General features: G+C 33.7%; 1 protein-coding gene across 1 annotated transcript; it reads left to right on the forward strand.

Annotated features, from left to right (window-relative positions):
- Positions 1–965: 965 nt before the first annotated feature.
- Positions 966–6968, forward strand: LOC104907913 (protein LONGIFOLIA 1). The gene is made up of 5 exons (XM_010696938.4): positions 966–2237; positions 2670–2737; positions 3141–5174; positions 5255–5402; positions 5917–6968. Exons 1-5 carry the CDS (start codon positions 2084–2086, stop codon positions 6738–6740), a joined length of 3228 nt encoding a protein of 1075 aa, XP_010695240.2. The 5' UTR covers positions 966–2083; the 3' UTR covers positions 6741–6968.
- The last annotated feature ends 12685 nt before the right edge of the window (positions 6969–19653 follow it).

Here is a 19653-nt window from a genome sequence, read left to right on the forward strand (position 1 = left end):
ATTTTCTTATTATTTATGCAAATATGTAAAAATAAGGTGAATAAACTGATCACTAAATAGTGCAAAATTCCAATATTACATTAAAGCATATATAAAAATAGAGGTAGTATTATTTAATAGTTTCTCGATGAGTGCATTCATCCTACATCCGTGTGTAGGGGTGTTAATGAGATTGATCTATTATATTTATGAACAGTTCGGGACCGACTCGGTCAAAACTTGACTCATGGTGGCTTGGCTTGGATTCGGACTCGGCTCGACACTTTACCGAGCCGAGCTGAGCTAGACATATCTTGGCTCTAAGGCTCATGAATATGCTCGATTATACTTTTATGTAGAGAATTAATATATTTTTATATATACATAAATATATCAACCTAGATATCACACAATAATAAGTTAATAGTTTCACCGTCTAAAAGAAAATCTATAAATCTCAAATATTAAAAAAGGAAAAACAAAAAAAACATGTAAAAATATATAAATCTCAAGCATGTTCGTGAAAAATTCGAGCTCGACTCGTTTAAATATGGTCAAAGCTCGACTCGAATAAAGTTTGGCTCGTTAAATTTCAAGCTCGGCTCAACTTCGAATAAACTTAAACGAACACAAGCTGAGTATATATCACAGTTCAGGGTAAATTCGACCAACAAGCAGCCCTACCCGGGTGTACTATATCATATATGCATGGTACACTCAAAACTATTTCTTGCTCATCTGTAACCTCCAAAATTTTGCATCGGTATAAGTGAAAATGTAAGTGATTAATAAAAGATATTTCAAAGAAATACAGATAAATTAATAAAGATCGGAGATAATATGGAAAAAAATTAACGTATCTCGATCATGTGTCGAAGAAGAGACTAGTTTACTGTTAGTACTAATCAAAGATGTTTTCTTACTCTCCTCCAACTGACAACTTCACATGCCCATGCAGGTAGCTCCATGACCCCACAAAAATAATCATCCCACATGGAAGTGAGAGAAACAAAGGACCTTCACTTCACCCTCTTTTCTCTTCTGATCCTCCCACTCCTCCCACCACACCACACCACACCACCATTTCTCTCTCCACATATTCTTCTTCTTCACATAAAACCATGCATTAGATTTCACTAATTAATCTTTTCAACTTCTTTTTATTTTTTTCTCTCAAAGCCAATCACCTGCTCTGAGTCTGACCACATGGGTAGATTACTCTGTATCCCATATTCTCTAATTTAACAATTCCCATCTTCAATTCTGTCATTTTTCCAGTACTAGTGTTGTGTTTCCCACCTTCCTCTCTCTCTCCTCTGTCTCTTGGTTGTCATTTATTTTCTTATTTTGTGTTTTGAGCAACCAAACACAAACATTTCTTCTTGGATCTGCAAATATTCTTCTTACATTTACAAATTTTTCTGCATTGATAACATTTGCGAATTTAAAGGTTTTATGAATCATAAGACAGATTTTTGGGCGTTTCTTTGGAAACCCAGTTGAGTGTATTGGTTTTGCTAATCTGAGTATTTCTTATTTTCCTGAAATTTGTACTTTGGAAGTAATATTTTTGAGTAGAAAAATAACCCAGGTACTGGAAAAACCTGCATTTGGTCAATTTTTACAATTTGGTAGGTGGGGAAGTACAGCTTTGCTTGTTTTTCAAAGATTGAAACTTTCATTTCTGCTGATTTGCTATTCTGGGTATTCCAGAATTTGGACGCAATTCTTTGGACTTTAAATTCTGTCAATTGGGTGGGTAGTGAAGGGATGTTTGCTAGGGTTTTAATATTGGTGGTTGAAGGTTGAATCTTGGTGTTGGTGGAAAAAAAATCTTATCTTGAAGCTTAAATTGGTTACTCAAAACACATTTTCTATGGTTCAATTGCACAAATTTGGCACTTTGCAGTAATTTGTCCCCACTTCTGAAGTTCTGACATTACTGTACTCAGATTTGAAGAGGTGGGGTTTGGTTTTTACTGAATTTTGAGGAAATGGCATGAAATTTCTGTCAAAGAAAAGGGAAAATTTAATCTGGGGTTTCTAAGTTTGTCTTTGTGCTTGATTTCATTTAAGAAAATAGTAGCAATTTTTGGTGGGTGCCATGGCTGCAAAACTATTGCATTCATTGGCAGATGATAATCCAGATTTGCAGAAGCAAATTGGATGTATGAATGGAATATTCAATATCTTTGACCGCCAGCATATGATTTCTGGTAGGCGCCCTAATCATAGGAGGCTTCTTCCTCCTCCTCCAGGTATTCAATTGTTTCTCTTTGGTGTTGTTTTCACTGGAATTTTAGCTTTTGCTTTCATTTTGACTGTTTTATTGCTAGTGTATTTACTTCTATGTGGAATAATCATGTATAAATCTTCCTTGTATTTGAAGTGTCTTGATACTTTTGTTTTGGTTGTCATTATTGTTTTTGTCTCTATGGTTGGAATTTGCAAATAGGAGGCTTAGAAGTTCGAATGTTGTGATAACTTGCAATCTACCATTTTGTTCTTATGGTGGTTTTGACTATCCCAAATTTAGATGTATGTAGTACACTACTAATACTCTTTTCGATTTTCGCGCGAGGACGGTTGTTGAGGGCGGGGATGGTGCTAATTTTTGTATATAAATACCATAGATTATATGTAAGCTTGATGTTGTACCATAATCTAATGGTCATTCACCCTTTCTACAGCTGATTCCAAGATCAGCGATGGAGATCTCGATGCTGATTCCAGTAATGCCTACAGTCGTGAAACATTGGTACTGAATCTCAACTTGGCTGCTATTTCTTGTATTAATTGGGTTTGCTTCATGTATGTGCAGTTTATCTCATATATGCTTAATATTACTTGCTCAATTGGTGGGTGTGTGAATTGTTATAAATGAGCAGAGAGATGCCAGCCTTAATTAAGTAGAGGGAAAGTGAGACCTTTTGTTATTTCAAATGATTAGTTGTTTAAGTATACTTCGCCAGAATTCATCTAGCTATGAATGTATAATATGTAATTCATTATGGTGATTATTGGGAGTTTTAGACTTTTCTTATCTGTTAGATTTTTCTGCTTTTAGCTTACACTGTCAATAGCCAATTCGGTCTCCGTTTTGCATTTGTTTATAAATTTCTATCAATCATGATTGAGTAATTTTAGCTTTGTGGTTGCAGGAAAGAAATCCAAACAAATATGTAAATGAAAAACGAGCATCCACCGAGTCATCAAGAGCCTCTTTCTCCTCTTCTTCACGTTCGTCATCATTTTCCTCCCTTGATTGTGGCAGAACAGGACAACCAGAGCCATCTTCCATGGATCGAATTATTTTTCCCGAGACTCCTTCCAGGGACCCTGTTATAAGCCAGACAAGTCCTAGTCCCAAGATGGGCAGACTATCTGTTGATATTCGAGATGTGGTCAAAGATTCAATGTACAGAGACTCTCGAGGTCTATCAGTTCAAACTACTGCTAAAGAGGATGGACAAGGCCATACAATAAAATATAACGACTCCCCGAGACCTATGCACTTGTCCAACTCAGTTGATGGGTCATTAGGAGTTGGGATGAAAGGGAATAACATGGCAGATATCAAGGAGTCTTTAAGAGTTCTTGCTAAACTTCGTGATGCTCGGTGGAACTATAATGAAAAAGAACTCCCAATATCATCACACGAGTCAAAGGAAGGATCTTCCTTTCCAATGCCGAGGGATGCACCTAGGTTCTCCTATGACGGGAGAGAGCTAAATCGCAAGATTAAAGATCTTCCAAGGCTTTCTCTGGACAGTAGAGAAACCTCGACGGCAAGGGGCTCCATGATTGATTCAAAATTAAGCAGTGACAGTTCTAATGAAAGACAGACTTGTGTGCTGCAGCCACCAACTAATCAGTCACGACCCTCTAGTGTAGTGGCTAAACTCATGGGCCTTGATATATTACCTGACACTAAACATTCTAATGAAAGTCAGCTTGGGCCAGTAAAAATGTTCCTTGAAGATAGTGGTCCCCCTTTAGCACCTTTGAGAGTTCCTGATGTATGCAGGCCAGTTCGACTTCCTAAATCACCGAGGAGCACAAGGAAGGAGTCGACATCACCGAGGTGGAAGAATGCTGATGCTGTCATGAAACCAGTTTCTTGTTCAAAATTTCCTATTGAACCAGCACCATGGAAGCATATGGATGCCGGTCGAGCTTCTCCAAAGCAAGCTTCGAAACAGATAAAATCCTCACCTAGTACATCGAGCACTTCCCCTTCTGTTTATGGCGAAATGGAGAAAAGATTAAAGGATATAGAGTTCAAACAATCTGGAAAGGACCTTAGAGCTTTAAAGCGGATACTCGAAGCAATGCAAACAAAGGGTCTTTTGGAGGCCGCAAAAGGTGAGCAGTCTTTGAATGTGAGAGATAATAGAGACCATGACCATAGAATTGGTTCTGAGATGAGTGCTGGGATGATGAGGTCCAATGACTTCCACACTGGTAGAGCTATTGCTTCCAAACAAAGGGGCAGTGGCACATCGAAAGCATTTGAATCCCCAATTGTTATTATGAAGCCTGCTAAGCTTGTTCAGAAATCTGGTATTACTGCATCCTCAATCATCCCAATTGATAGCTTGCCTGCTCTTGAAAGGCCCCAGAGCAGTGAAGGTTCATCTTACAGAAAGAATGTAGTTGGCAAAATACCCAAGGATCAGAATATGAAAGACAGTCGCAGAGACCAGGCTGTTACTTCTGATAAGAGAACAAATAATAAAAACCTGAGAGTGTCTCCAAGTTCTTCAAGGTCGCCACAGATAGCAAAGGATAACACCACAAATACATCAAAAAGTTCCGGATCCATAAGCCCTAGATTGCAACAGAAGAAGCTTGAGTTTGACAAGAGATCTCGGCCTCCAACTCCGCCCGCTGATTCAAGCAAAGTAAGAAGGCAACCTAATAGGCCATCAAGCGAATCTGGTTCCCCAGGTGGGAGACGCCGACTAACGAAGAACAGTAGTGTGCAGCAGAATGATGACCAATCAAGGGTAAAATGTAGCGAGTCCACCAATCTGTGTTTCCAAGAAGAAAATGTATCTGTGCACTCTGACACCGATTTGACATTGGAGTCAAGGATGGATACTGAAGGCGCCCGCAACAATCTGGCTGTGGATGTAGCCATTGCTCAGACCTCGTCTGGGGATAAGCATTGGGTTTCTGAAGAAACAAAGAAAGTAAGTTTTCTGACCTCTCTAGATTCTTTAAAGGTTCTAACTTTTTTTTGACTAATGAGCTGTGTATTAATAATCTTCAGGATGTGAGCTTGAGATTAAATGAAGAGAACACAACGAGGGATCTTGCGAGTGCCCCTGAACAGCCAAGTCCTGTTTCTGTGCTAGACTCTTCTGCATACATGGAAGGCTCTCCTTCTCCTGTTAAACAGACTTCACATGCCTTAACAGGTGAAACCTTTTTCCTTTTGTTGACATTAGGTCTGGTTTTCGAGTGCAATTCATAAGATAAGAAATTGAATTCTAGATTTATAGTTGCTGCATTTATTGGTGCTTGCAGCTGCAATCTCTGTACACCTCTTCTTTGTAGCTTTGATTAGTTTATTAAACTCATCGACATCATCATCATATTCCTTTTTCTAGGAAGCATTTAATTATGAGCATTGCGATCATATCCTTGTGATATCATACAGTAATTTTGACCTTTTAGGATACTCAGAATTCACTTTAATAGATAAGAATAAGATAAATAGATAGTATTGACGAATTCTTTGCAAATGCTACACTGAAAAGGATCTTTGTCATGCTTGAACTTCTTTGAAATATAATTGGAAGCAGATGATGGCTAAATTTGTGATAATCTTGTATGTGGTTCTTCATTTGTTGCAAATTGCGGAACAATGAAAATATCTCTTACAACTCACTGACTGGTTCTCTATGATTTCTTATGGCACAAATGATGTAGTTGCTGAATCAACTGATACTGGGGAAGAGTTGTGGAATACTGCAGCTGACATCTCTGTCGAGAGCACTATTTTGGAGCTGCCTTCAGAGATTAGTCGTCAGAAATTACAGAGCATTGACAACTTGGTTCAGAAGCTCAGACGATTAAACTCAACTCATGATGAAGCCCAGACGGATTACATTGCATCGCTGTGCGAGAACACTAATCCAGACCACAGATACATATCTGAAATACTCTTGGCTTCAGGTCTCCTACTCAGGGAGCTTAGTTCAGGCTTGACAGCCTTCCAACTCCACCCATCTGGTCATCCCATCAACCCAGAACTGTTTTATGTGTTGGAACAGACAAAGGCAAGCAGTTTGCTTGCCAAAGGGGAGAACCTTGACGAGGTTTCCCTTTGCAAGTCCAAGCCCGAAAAGTTTCACCGCAAGCTCATTTTTGATGCCGTCAATGAAATTCTCACTGAAAAGTTGGCCATGGTGGGCCCACCTGCTGAGCCTTGGTTGAAGCCTGCACAACTTGCTAAGAAGACCCTTAATGCTCAGAAGCTTTTGAGAGAGTTGTGTTCAGAAATAGAACTGCTTCAAGCGAATAAGCAGGATATCAGCTCAGAGGAAGAGGAGGATGGGGTGAAAAGCATCTTGTGGGAGGATGTGATGCATAGATCAAATAGTTGGATTGATTTTCGAGCTGAATCTTCCAGCGTTGTCCTTGATGTGGAACGATCCATCTTTAAAGATTTGGTAGACGAGATCGTCATTGGCGAGGCAGCTCGCATTAGACAGAAGCCTAACAGACGATGCAGGCAGCTTTTTTCCAAGTAACACCACTTAATCTCACCATTTTTATGCTTCTGTCTTGCTTTTTTTTGGGTATAAGGCTCAAAATAAGAAAGCCACGAATAGGAACTAAAATACGTGTTTCCATTAACAATTTTCAAGTTCTTCAGCGGATTGTATAGAGTATCTAATGTTGATAATTATATTACAGCACAAAGAATTTTCAGAATTAGTACAGAGGAGGGAACTATTGTTTACTCTCTTTATTTTCCATCCTTTTCTTTTGTTAATATTCCTTGTACAAGGTTTTAATCGTTTATCTTCCATCCTCTATCAATTCGTGTTTGATGTGTTCACCTATTCAATGGATGTCAATGTCATGCATTAATCGGGTACACGTCAACAAGTCGTCCCAAGTTTTGTAAGTACTTCAATTGGTAATATACATGCATTCGGGTCCATATTCTTTTTGCGCAATATCAAAATGGGTGCTCTGATCAAAATGTTTATGAAATAAAGAGTATTACAATAGGGATTCTATATTAAGCATTGAATCAGCTGGGATTTCGGAAACGGATTTTTTTTGGGGATACTTCATGTCGTAGCCATTTTCGTGCCTCATTAGCACGAAACTGGCAGGGGTTGTGTTAAACATTACGGTAACGGATGAAAAGCTTTCTGAAACGAACCGAGGTTTTGATCCAAAGACTTCTTTTGCTGTGTAGCCTGCATGAACTCAATGCTCACCTCTGCAAACTTTCTTTTAATTAATTTTTGCTGGTTGTTTTTCAATTTTCTTATCTTGGTTGAAATCAACTAGGACTTGTAATGTTGGTTCAATTACACAAGCTAGCCCATCTACTTTAACCATTTGCACTAATTATATCAATGTTTTCTGTTGCAATTAGATCCTGTATTCGTGACTCCGCGAGCATGGTACATGATGCTATTGAAAGCACGTACAAAGATTATAAATTACATCCTTTGGACTCAATTCTCTAGATCTCTACCTTAGTAAGTACCTTGACTCCTGCCCATCTTCCGCCTCCTACCACTTGCAATCCCACACCACGATTGCCAACCTTCCCCTTACTTACTTAGTAATAATCCTGCCACCTGCACTATGTATTGCAAGTTTTATCAAATAGCAGCAAAACATTATAAAAGAAGTGAAAAAAAAGGAAAACTGCCGTTAAAGCCAAGAAAGAAAGCACAATTAGGTCATTAAGTTCTTGACATTAGCATATGTTTGGCACATGAAAGTATGAAGCTTCTGTTACAAAGTCTGACAACACATAATAAAGCTCATCGTAAAACACAGGAAAGCAGCAAGATTTATGACAGATCTAGGCTATGTTGAGTTTACTTTATTTTTACTTATTTCAAATCAGATTAGAAAAAATAAGTTCAGATCAAATCAATCAGATCAAATCAGAAAAAATAAAATAAGATTAGATAAGTTCAGATCAGTAAAAATAAAGTGAACTAAACATAGCCTAGTCTTGGAAAAACTCCAAATTGTCAAAGAGGAATACGGTCTATTGTGTCTGAACTACGAATACACATTAGAAAAGCATACTGCATAATATGAAAACCATATAAGTGCCCGTTGAGAGTGAGGGATAGCTTAGTGATTAGAGCTTACCTCCCGGTTACAAAAGGTCCTGAGATCGATTCTCACTCTTGGCAAGTTGGAATCCCCTTTATCTCCCCCAATATATTAAGGTTTCTCCTTACCTTATTTTAAAAAATAAAATATAAGTACCTGCTTATTTTCAACTTATTTTTGCGTACCGGAACTAATCTAAAATTTATGAACTTATTAGACCTATATTGTGAGTGTGTTAGATCTTATTTGCGTTGAATTGAACTTATTAGACCTAATTAGCACTTAGGTTATTTGAACTTATCTTAACTTATATTTTCTTATAAGGACTGAAAATAAGTTGAACATACTACCGTCTAAGTATATGAGGGCAGCCCAGAAGAATTCATCTTACAACGGGTTTTCGAAAGGTGACCCAAAAAAGGGTATATTTGAGCCAGGCCCACAACGGCCACAAGTACTGACTAGTGACACCTTTTCTACTCCGACCATGATGAAATGATAATTTTAAGCCACAAGCCCACAATTAAAGTGCGACAAAAGATCCAGGTTAATTAAATTGAATAAATATTGAAGGTATAGATTAACTTCTTTACTCGCAAGAAACCGCTTATTGTTAGTGTCACTATCTAGTAAATGATTTATACACATCATTCGACTAGCTACTTTGAGGAAGTCATGAAAACGAGTTGTCGCTTACCTCTTTTAAGGAAAGTTTTTCTTGAAACGTAGACGATTACGGATTATCTAACTAGTCCCCGCAATTTTATTACTTAATTCTTTCCCAACCCAAACACAAATACTACTAGAGTTAGGATTTAGGAAACATGTTAGAACTTGGATGGATTTAACTCCCTATTTAAATCCCTCCCCACTCTTGAAAACTTAAAAACTTAGACCCATCACCGTATACACCCTATATATACACCCTATACACTCACACAACACAGATTATAATATACACAAATTATCTTGATCTTCTAGGCTCTAGCTCCCATGGATAAGGTAATAATTCCTTGCTCTCACGACCACCTTAAAAACTTACAGCCATCACCTAGTACGCCTTCTTCTTCACACATATTTGAAGTTACATTCATTCGCAAAGTTTTTAAAAGATTGATCATATGTGATCTTAACGGCCAAGAATTAGCCATCACACCACTTCGTCCATGTCCTTCCCGCACTGTATCTTTCCCCTATAACCCCTTTTGTCCTTCTTGTCGCTCGAAACTCGTAGACTTCTTATTGTCGGTAGGAGATAGTGTGCTGAATTCAAATGTTTTTGTGGATTCTATACCAGTCGGGGTCGAAAAATTGCTCGACGAAAACCGTGATAACCTTCGTCCTAATGAGATAACAAATTATGTTATCGCAATGGATCATAGATATAGTAGAAGGCGTTATTGTAGTGATGAAGAGGCTAGGGCGTTGCTGGAGAGAGAGGAGGTGGATGATACGGAGGCGGTGAAACCTACTCCAGTTAGCGAGGCAGCTATCGAGGCGTTGGAGAGGTTGGATGGTGGAGGAAAAGAGGTTGATTGTGCTATTTGTCTTGAGGATGGAGGTATTATGAAGAGTGTAAAGTTGCCTTGTAAGCATGTGTTTCATGAGGATTGTATTGTTAAGTGGCTTCATCAAAGTAATGTTTGCCCTCTTTGCCGCTACGAGTTGCCGGTTGACGATGTTATTGTTTAAAGAACACTTCTTTTCTCAATTGGAGTATGCACCAACATCAAAGCAAGAAATACAAAGGAAAATTTGGGTTGTCTACATGCAACAACAACATACAGTTTGAAATATAATAGAACTACCACAATTTGGCCCTTTTTTGTTTTTTAGTTGGTAGACAAGATGAGTTTAATTTTTTTTAGGGTGTATTTGATGTTTAAAGTGGACACTAAGTTCTCTCCTCTTTCCTTATATGATATAGATAGATTATATGTATTTGATGTTTAAAGTGGTATATATATATATATGAATTTGTCAATGTTTTTGATTGGTATTTTTCAAGTTCAATGAGTTCCTTTCTCCTTCACTCATGTTCCATCTTTCCTGAGCATCTGATTTTATGACTTAGAAGTTGAACAACATCTCATTACTTGCATCATGGACAATGTTTTGAGATTTGGGGCTTGTTACTATAAGTTGAACTATAATGTTTTGAGATCATAAAAATTTAAAAGTAAACATGAATGAAAATTCCAGTAATAATGGGGATAGACATTAATACCAATATTGTTTGGCTTCTTTAAGCTTCACATGATCATCACCACTATCATACATTGCATTCACTCCACTGCTTGTATTACAAGATTGAAATGTTTCCCTCGTTACATCGTATACATTATGTGATCTTGGCGTGTATCCGAACACTGCAAAATTATCCAAAGGAAGGCGGTAGCAAACAGGATCGAGAAATTCAATTCTTTTAACTCTCTAAAACTTTAAAATGCGCATGTAAACTTTTTTTTTTCAAGGAAACCTTCAATAAACATCGAGCATATCTTGTAACACAACAAGGAAAAGTAACAACGAACATTTTTTGACGTTTTAGGGAATCAAGGCCTTGACTCTTAATAAGTCTTAGGCTTTATTCAGTGGTTGACTTTGTTGATTATGGATGAATTTGATTAGCAAAAACTAAGATATATTGAACCATATGGTGTATAAATGCAAGAAATTAGCTAGTTTTCTATATGATAAATTGATCAGATGAAAATATATAAAAAAAGAAAGAAATCGTACCAAGAACATCACCAACACTGAAACTGTGATAACTTGAGATTTGGCAATGGTGAAAACCAGAGAAGTCATAAATAAAAGAAGTAGCATGATATTCAAGTAGTTGGAATAAGATTTAGATGTCTGAGTTATAATACCCATATCTTGTTTTGCTTGGTTTTCTTTTTGATCGGAGGCTTTAAATGGAGAACAATTGGTAGTTGGACGAAGAAATGTTCTTTCCAAAACAAAAAATAATTGTCATATTGTTTTTTTTTTTTTTGGTGTTTGCACTAGGTTCACCCTTTGGGCTACATCCGGATCAAGGCCAAGTTTGGGGTGTTTAGGTTCCATTCCTCTCCCAAGGGTGTTGCGGGGATTCGAACACAAGTCCATCCTACCAAAGCCAGTCCCCCATCACCACTAGGCCAACACTTACTTGGTATAATTGTCATATTGTAGTATTACTATATGTCTATATATTTCATTGACAAGGCAAACTGCCTACGTCCTATACTAAATTAACCTTTTGACTTATAAGACTCGAGCAAAATTACAATGGATCATAAACTAACAAACCTTAATTAACTAGTTTGCGCTTAAACTGAATATGAAATAAAGTTATAGGATGAAATAAGCCTATAAACAATGGATCATAATCTGTATTTGTAACTTTAATACGTTAGTATAATAAATATTCTTTTTTTACATTACTTAATATAAAATTTAAATATAGTATAAATGGATCTTATTTTAAAGTATTGTTAAAAAACTTTCTAATTTCACAAAAAGTATAATTTTCTGAACTATATATTAAAAGTTATAATCGATCTACTATATTTAAGTATTTAATTATGTACCAAACTGTATGTATTCATATCTTAAACTATATAGTATATACATTTATTTTAATTAATTTAGAACTTTATTTTGTTAACAAAAGTGACGTGGCACTTAATAAGCGTGACATATGGCGTCCAATGAGGACGCCAAATGTCGCGACTTTGTGAGCTGGCCCATATTCTTTCAACTGAAATTTTCACATACCATGAATATTCTTGTTCTAACTTTAATAGGTTTTGTAGAGAAGTTTTGATTCTAATTGAATTTGTATTCCCCAATTCTAGTCGTATTAGGTTATTTTAATTTTAATACGTTAGTATAGTAAATATTTCCTTTTATACAGTACTTTGATATAAAATTTAAAATATAGTATAAATGGATCTTATTTTAAAGTACTTTTTTAAATACTTTTGAATGTTATAAAATTATAGTTTTCCGAACTATATATTAAAAGTTATAATCGATTCACTATACTTAAGTTTTTCATTGTGACCGAACACTATTTCTTCTTATCCAAAACTGTATATATGTATATTTAATCAATTTAGAACTTTATTTTTTTCAAATGACATGACACTTAATGAGCACACAAATGGCGTCCAATGAGGACGCCAAATATCGCGACCTCGTGAGCTGGAAAAATGTCCGTTCAATTGAAATTTTCACATACCATGAATATTTGATGCTAAGAATAGGTTTCGTAGAGAAGCCATAATTTTAATCAAATACCTAATTCTAGTTGCAGTTTGTAACTTTGTTACGTTAGTATAGAAAATATTTCCTTTCATATATTACTTTAATATAAAATTTAAATACATTATAAACAAATCTTATTCTAAAGTAATTTTTGAAAACTTTTCATTGTTATAAAACTTTTAATTTTTCGAATTATATATCAAAAGTTATCATCAATTTACTATACTTAAGTTTTTTTATTGTGAACCCAACTATATTTCTTCTTATCCTAAATAATATATATGTATTTTTATTAATTTAGAACTCTATTTATTTTTTTATAAAGAACATGACACCTAATGAGCGCAACAAATGTCGTCCAATGAGGATGTCAAATGTCGCGACCTCGTGAACTGACAATGTCCATTGAATTGAAAATATTCACATACCATGAATATTCTGATTCTACTTGAATATGTTTTAGAGAATTCATGATTCTAATTTAATCCCTAGTTCTAGTTGCATTAGGTTACTTTAATACATGTATAGTAAATATTTGCTTTTTTACGATATTTAAATATAAAACAGAAAACATAGTATAAATGGCTCTTATTTTAATGTACGTTCCAAATACTTTCCAATGTTGTAGAAATTATAATATTCGAAACTATTTATTAAAAGTTATAATCGGTTTACCATATTTAATTTTTCATTGTGAACCCAAATCTATTTATTTTTATCCTAAACCTTATATATGTATTTTAATCAATTAAGAACTTTATTTTTTTTAAAATGACATACATGGCACTTAATGAGCGCGACAAATGGTGTGTAACGAGGATGCCAAATGTCGTGACATCGTAAGCTGACAAATGTCAGTTCAAATTCAAATTTTCATATATCATGAATATTCTAATTCTAACTTGAATAGGTTTTCTTGATAAGCCATAATTCTAATTGAATCCCTAATTCCAGTTGCCATAGGTTACTTTAATACGTCCGTATAGTAAATATTTCCTTATATTTCCTTCTATACGATACTTTAATATAAAATTTAAAACATAGTATAAATAAATCTTATTTTAAATTACTTTTCAAATACATTCCAATGTTATAAAAATTATAATGTTTCGAACTATATATTAAAAGTTATAATCGATTTGCTATATGTAATTTTTTCATTGTAAAGCTAACTTTACCTGTTCTTATCCTAAACTCTACTGATGTATTTTAATCAATTGAGAATTCTATTTTTCATAAAAAAAATGGCATGGCACTTAATAAGCGCAACAAATTTCATCCAATAAGGAAGCCAAATGTTGCAACCTCGTGAACTGGCAAATGTTCGTTGAATTTAAATTTTCATATACCATGAATATTCTGATTCTAATATGCATATGTTTTGTGAGAAGCCCTGATTCTAATTTATTTCCTAATTCGAGTTGCATTAGTTTACTTTAATACGTTGGTATATAAATATTTCTTTTTATACGATACTTTAATATAAAATCAATATATATAAATTAAGGAGGAACTTTTCGGCAGCATAGGGAGCTCCTCAAGATTTCAATGTCATCAAATTTTAATTTAACCTTTTGCAAAAATAGAGTTCTACATAGATTTAAATAAACATAAGGAGTTAAAGATAAGCCAAAATTAGAGTTTGATTTTGCATGAACAACCTAAATTATTCTATCATAAAATTATTTATAACTTTTGCTACGTAATTCGAGATATTATAATTTTTGTTCCATTGGATAGTGCCCAAAATATGCTATGAATTAAGATCCATTTACAATATATTTCTACAATTTTTGAAATATAGAGGGCCACATAGGATTGTCATATCATTAACTTTTATTTTAAATATTTTTAAAAATAGAGTTCTACATAGATTTAAATACACATAAGAAGTTAGTTCCGGATAAGCTGAAATTAGAGTTTGATTTTGCATAAAGAACCTAAATTATTATATTATGTAAATCGTGTATAACTTTTACTACGTAATTTGAAATATTATAATTTTTGTGCCATTAAATAGTGCTCGATATATCATCTGAAATAAGATCCATTTACAATATAGTTCTACAACTTAGTTATTATTTTAAATATTTTTAAAAGTAGAGTCCTACATATATTTAAATACATAAAAGGAGTTTTGGATAACGAGAACTTTTTTACAACAATATTCTGCATAGATTTAAATACATATAATGAGTTCTAGATAAGCTAAAATTAGAGTTTGATTTTGCATGAACAACCTAAATTGTTATACTATGTAAATTGTGTATAATTTTTGCTATGTAATTCGAAATATTATAAATTTTTGATTCATTGGATAGTGCTCGAAATATGCTCTGAAATAAGATCCATTTACAATATAGTTCTACAACTTATGAAATAGAGAGTGTCACGTAGGATTGTCAAGTCATTAATTTTTATTTTAAATATGTTTAATATATAGTTCTACATAGTTTTAAATACACATAAGAAGTTCTAAATAAGCTAAAATTAGAGTTTGATTTTGCTTGAACAACCTAAATTATTATATTATGTAAATTGTGTATATATTATGCTACGTAACTTGAAATATTGTGATTTTTGTTCCATTTGATAGTGCTCAAAATAAGCTCCGAAATAAGATCCATTTACAATATAGTTCTACAACTTACGAAATAGAGAGTGTCACATAGGATTATCAAGTCATTAATTTTATTTTAAATATTTTAAAAATAGAGTCATACATATATTTAAATACATAAAAAGAGTTGTGAATAACGAGAAATTAGAGTTTCATTTTGAATAAACAACCTAAATTATTATATTATATAAATTGAATATAAATTTTGCTACATGACTCGATCAAAATATTATAATTTTTCACCATTTCATAGTGCTTGAATCATACTTCAAAATAAGACCCATTTATAATATAGTTTTACAACTCATAAAAATATATTTAACTAGATGATTGGTAAGGCATTATTTAGTCTTTCTTTTAGATAAATATAATAATAGTTATAACTATAGTGTACTATATGTGAATGTAGCATTTTATCATGGGTTCAATTTACATGATTAAACATATTATCTTTCATGACCTCAGTCTTACAAGTCCGATCCTTTAGAGTCTTAATAAAATTCTACAAGCAAGGTAGAGTTGTATATGAACCATACATTTTAAAATCAAGAGCGTGTATCAGCGAAAGGGGGCAAATAATGGGGTGGATTTTGATGAGAAAAAATAGAGTGGATTTCGAAAAGATAATATATGAGCTATTGATTTTTTATTCAATGTTTTTTTTTTTGACAGGATTTTTTATTCAATGTTGATATTGCTCAAACTCTACATTCTAGATTTCTTTTAGAACTCTACAGGATCCAAACACCAGCGTTACTCAACTGAACCAAAAGAATTTAGCATTCCAACAAAAATTATTCAGGAAATTTTGTTGTTACAAAAAAAATTAAAATCTATTGAGCGATGTGATGAAAAAAATTAGAGTATGATTTTACAATAAAGAATCTTAGAATATTATAGAGAGCTCCAATTAAGCATGACATGTCATTCTTTCTATTTTTTTTTTAAAATAGTGTTTAACATAGACATAATTACACATAAGGTGTTTTTAATAAGTCAAGAATACACTTTGATTTTGAATAAACAACCTAAATTATTCAACTATATATGTAAATTGAATATAACTTTTTCTACATAATTCGCAATATTATATTTTTTTTTACCATCGAGAGTGTTTGAAATATGTTTCGAAATAAGTTTCATATACAATATAATTTTACAACTTATGAAAATATATTTATTTAGATGAACAATAACGTATTTTTTATTTTTTATTTTAAATACATATAAAATTAACTGTAAAAATAGTGTGTTATATGTAACTATAGCAATTTTGCTTTTCAAAATCATACTATTAAAAATTGAGTTATATAAAGATAAAATATACAAACATATAATTTTGAACCTATAGCATACCATGATGACATTACATGAAGAATCAAATGAAAGTTTGTCAACGATATTGCTGAGGTATTATGCAATTGACTATTTATTTTATTCCTAGAATATTTGTTGTATAAATAACTATTTGTGTTTTTATTTTTATATATCTATATGTCAGATCTTATTCTTTTCTCAATGAACTTAATTCTACTAAAACTAATTGGGAAATCTAGGTTCGAGTTTCTAGACTATTCGAGGTCGCAGATCATGAAAAAGGAGAAGTTTGATAAGTCTTGATATTTTCATGATTGATGAATATATTTTTTTCTCTTAAATAGTATTTTTTATTATTAATAGAGGTTAGTTTTATATTTAATTTAATTTATTCATGATACAATCATTATGATCTTCTTTATTGCTTTCCCATCTTCTATTCTATATGCGTTAGTGTTTATGTGATAATAATTAAAGGTTGAAGTTGTGGCTGACACTCATATTTTTTTTTTCTCTATTCTTTCTGTCCTGCATCTATTAAATTTTTACCCTATACTTTCTTTAAGTATCATTCCGGTATTTTTCATGTTAAAAATGTGTTAGCTATTGTTAGTCATACTAATTATTGAGATACTATTTAATGATAGACTTAGCTACAATATTCAACTAAACATTAAAAATATAAAATTTATATATCACAATAACAAATCTAGAAATTAAAGTATAACAACAAATACTTTTTCCGTCTTTTTCTACAGCAAGAATGAGTTTGGGCATGGTTTGTAAGAAAATGAAAAAGGATATTTTAGCATAGAGGGGTAAACTGGAGTAAGGAATAAGTAAATCCTTAATAAAGTAAACGTACATTTATGAGGCAATTTGAGCAATTAATGATTGTTTTATTTAACATAAATTAAAGGCAATGTTGTCTACTATAATTGTGTTTTTTTTAACCAAAAGTGAAGTGATTCAAATAGATGAAACTACTCAAAGTGGTGATTGTTGCAATAGAAAAGAATGGAGAATTTATATAACAATTGTGTTGAAAAATCTCATTTCAAATCAACAAAAAATCAACAATGTTAACAAAAAATTTGCCAAAATTAAATAAACAATAACCCGTGCAACTTACGTGCTTCAAAACTAGTATAAAATAGAGTATAACATTTAGACTGAACTAAATTTAAATTAAAAAAAAAAAAGATTCAGACTAGGCTGGAATGCTGAACTGACTCAAGAAAAGTTTGGATCAGATATGGATTAAATTTCTCGAGTCTAAAAAACTTTGAATTTCATTTAAAGTTGGCAAAGTCCAATTGAATCCAACCAATTTACACCCCTACTTTATCTCATTTTAAAAACTCATGATCAACACATATCTTAACAGAAGAATCACAATAATCAATAATTTCGTTGGTTTTCCTTCTTGATTTAGAATTTTAAATTCCTTTTGTTTCTCTCTTTTTCTTTTTCTTTTTTCTTCTTTCTTTCCAACCCAAACACTAATAGAGTTAGGAACCTGGAAACACATTAGAACTTGGATTTAACTCCCTATATAAAACCCTTCGCACTCTTGAAAACTATGTCTACTCTCACTTTATCCTTGATTCCTTAAAAACATACACTTCTCCCCTGGATAACGTAATGATTCCTTGCTCTCACGACTACCATAAAACCTTACACTCATCACCCAGTACACCTTCTTCTTCTCACATATTTGAAACTACATTCATGCGCAAAGCTTTTAAAAGATTGATCATATGTGATCTTAATGGCCAAGAATTAGCCATCACACCACTACGTATGTCCTTCCCGCATTGTATCTTTCCCCTATAACCGCTTTTGTCCTTCTTGTTGCTCGGAACTCGTAGACTTCTTAGTGTCTCAAGGAGATAGTGTGCTGCATTCAAATCATGTTGTGGATTCTTTACCAGTCGGCGTCGAAAAATTGCTAGATGAAAACCGTGATAACCTTCGTCCTAGTGAGATAACAAATTATGTTATCGGACTTATCGCAGTGGATCAGAGATATAGTCGAAGGCGTTATTGTAGTGATGAAGAGGCTAGGGCGTTGCTGGAGAGAGAGGTTTTGGCGGTGGATTCGGAGGCGGTGAAACCTACTCCGGCTAGCGAGGCGGCTATCGAGGCGTAGGAGAAGTTGGATGGTGGCGGAAAAGAGGTTGATTGTGCTATTTGTCTTGAAGAGGGAGGTATGATGATGAGTGTAAGGTTGCCTTGTAAGCATGTGTTTCATGAGGGTTGTATTGTTAAGTGGTTTCATAAAAGTAATGTTTGCCCTCTTTGCCGCTACGAGTTGCCTGTTGACGATGTTATTGTTTAAAGAACACTTCTTTTCTCAATTGGAGTATGCCCCAACATCAAAGCAAGAAATACAAAGGAAAATTTGGGTTGTCTACATGTAGGGGTATTAACAAGCCGAACCGAGACCGAACATGTCCAGGCTCGGCTCGAAAATGTTTGAGATTGAGCTCGGCTCGAGCTCGAAGCTCGTCGAGCCTAAATTTTTTTTGAGATATTAAAAAAAAGTTCAGCAAAAATTTTATTCATTAGGCTTTTGATAAAAATATAGTCCAACATACTTATGAAAGTCCGGTCATGCCCATTTAATAAAGGAAAAATTGACAATAGAGGTCTGAACTTTAGGTGATAATTTTTAAAAGGTCTCAACTATTGATTAACCTGTGTAGGTCCCAACTTTAGGGGGTCTTAACTTTTAGCGGACCTTAGTGACTTAAAACTGGCTTAATCGGTAATCACTTGTAAAACTTGGGTCACATCAGAAGGGTTAATTGAGGGAGGGATGTAAGAACTAGGTGAAACTTAAAAAAAATCTTCACTTTTAAGTCGTCGAGGCCCGCTAAAAGTTAAGACCCCCTAAAGTTGGGACCTACACAGGTTAATCAGTAATAAATAGGCCCAACTTCCATTGAAGTTTGTCACTCTTTATCCACATGCCCTTTTAATGCAAAAGGTTCACTCTTTCCTTTCCTTTCTCACCAATGTGGGACTTCAAGAATTTCATATAAAAAAGCTACAATCACACGTTGCACTTCTGGTGTGGGACACTTGAAATTTTGTGTGCTGTAGGCTATATTGCTGTAGCATGCAATTTTTTTTTTTTTTTGAAAGAGGCA

This window comes from Beta vulgaris, chromosome 5 (genome assembly GCF_026745355.1).
Source record: "Beta vulgaris subsp. vulgaris cultivar EL10 chromosome 5, EL10.2, whole genome shotgun sequence".
NCBI lineage: Eukaryota > Viridiplantae > Streptophyta > Magnoliopsida > Caryophyllales > Amaranthaceae > Beta > Beta vulgaris.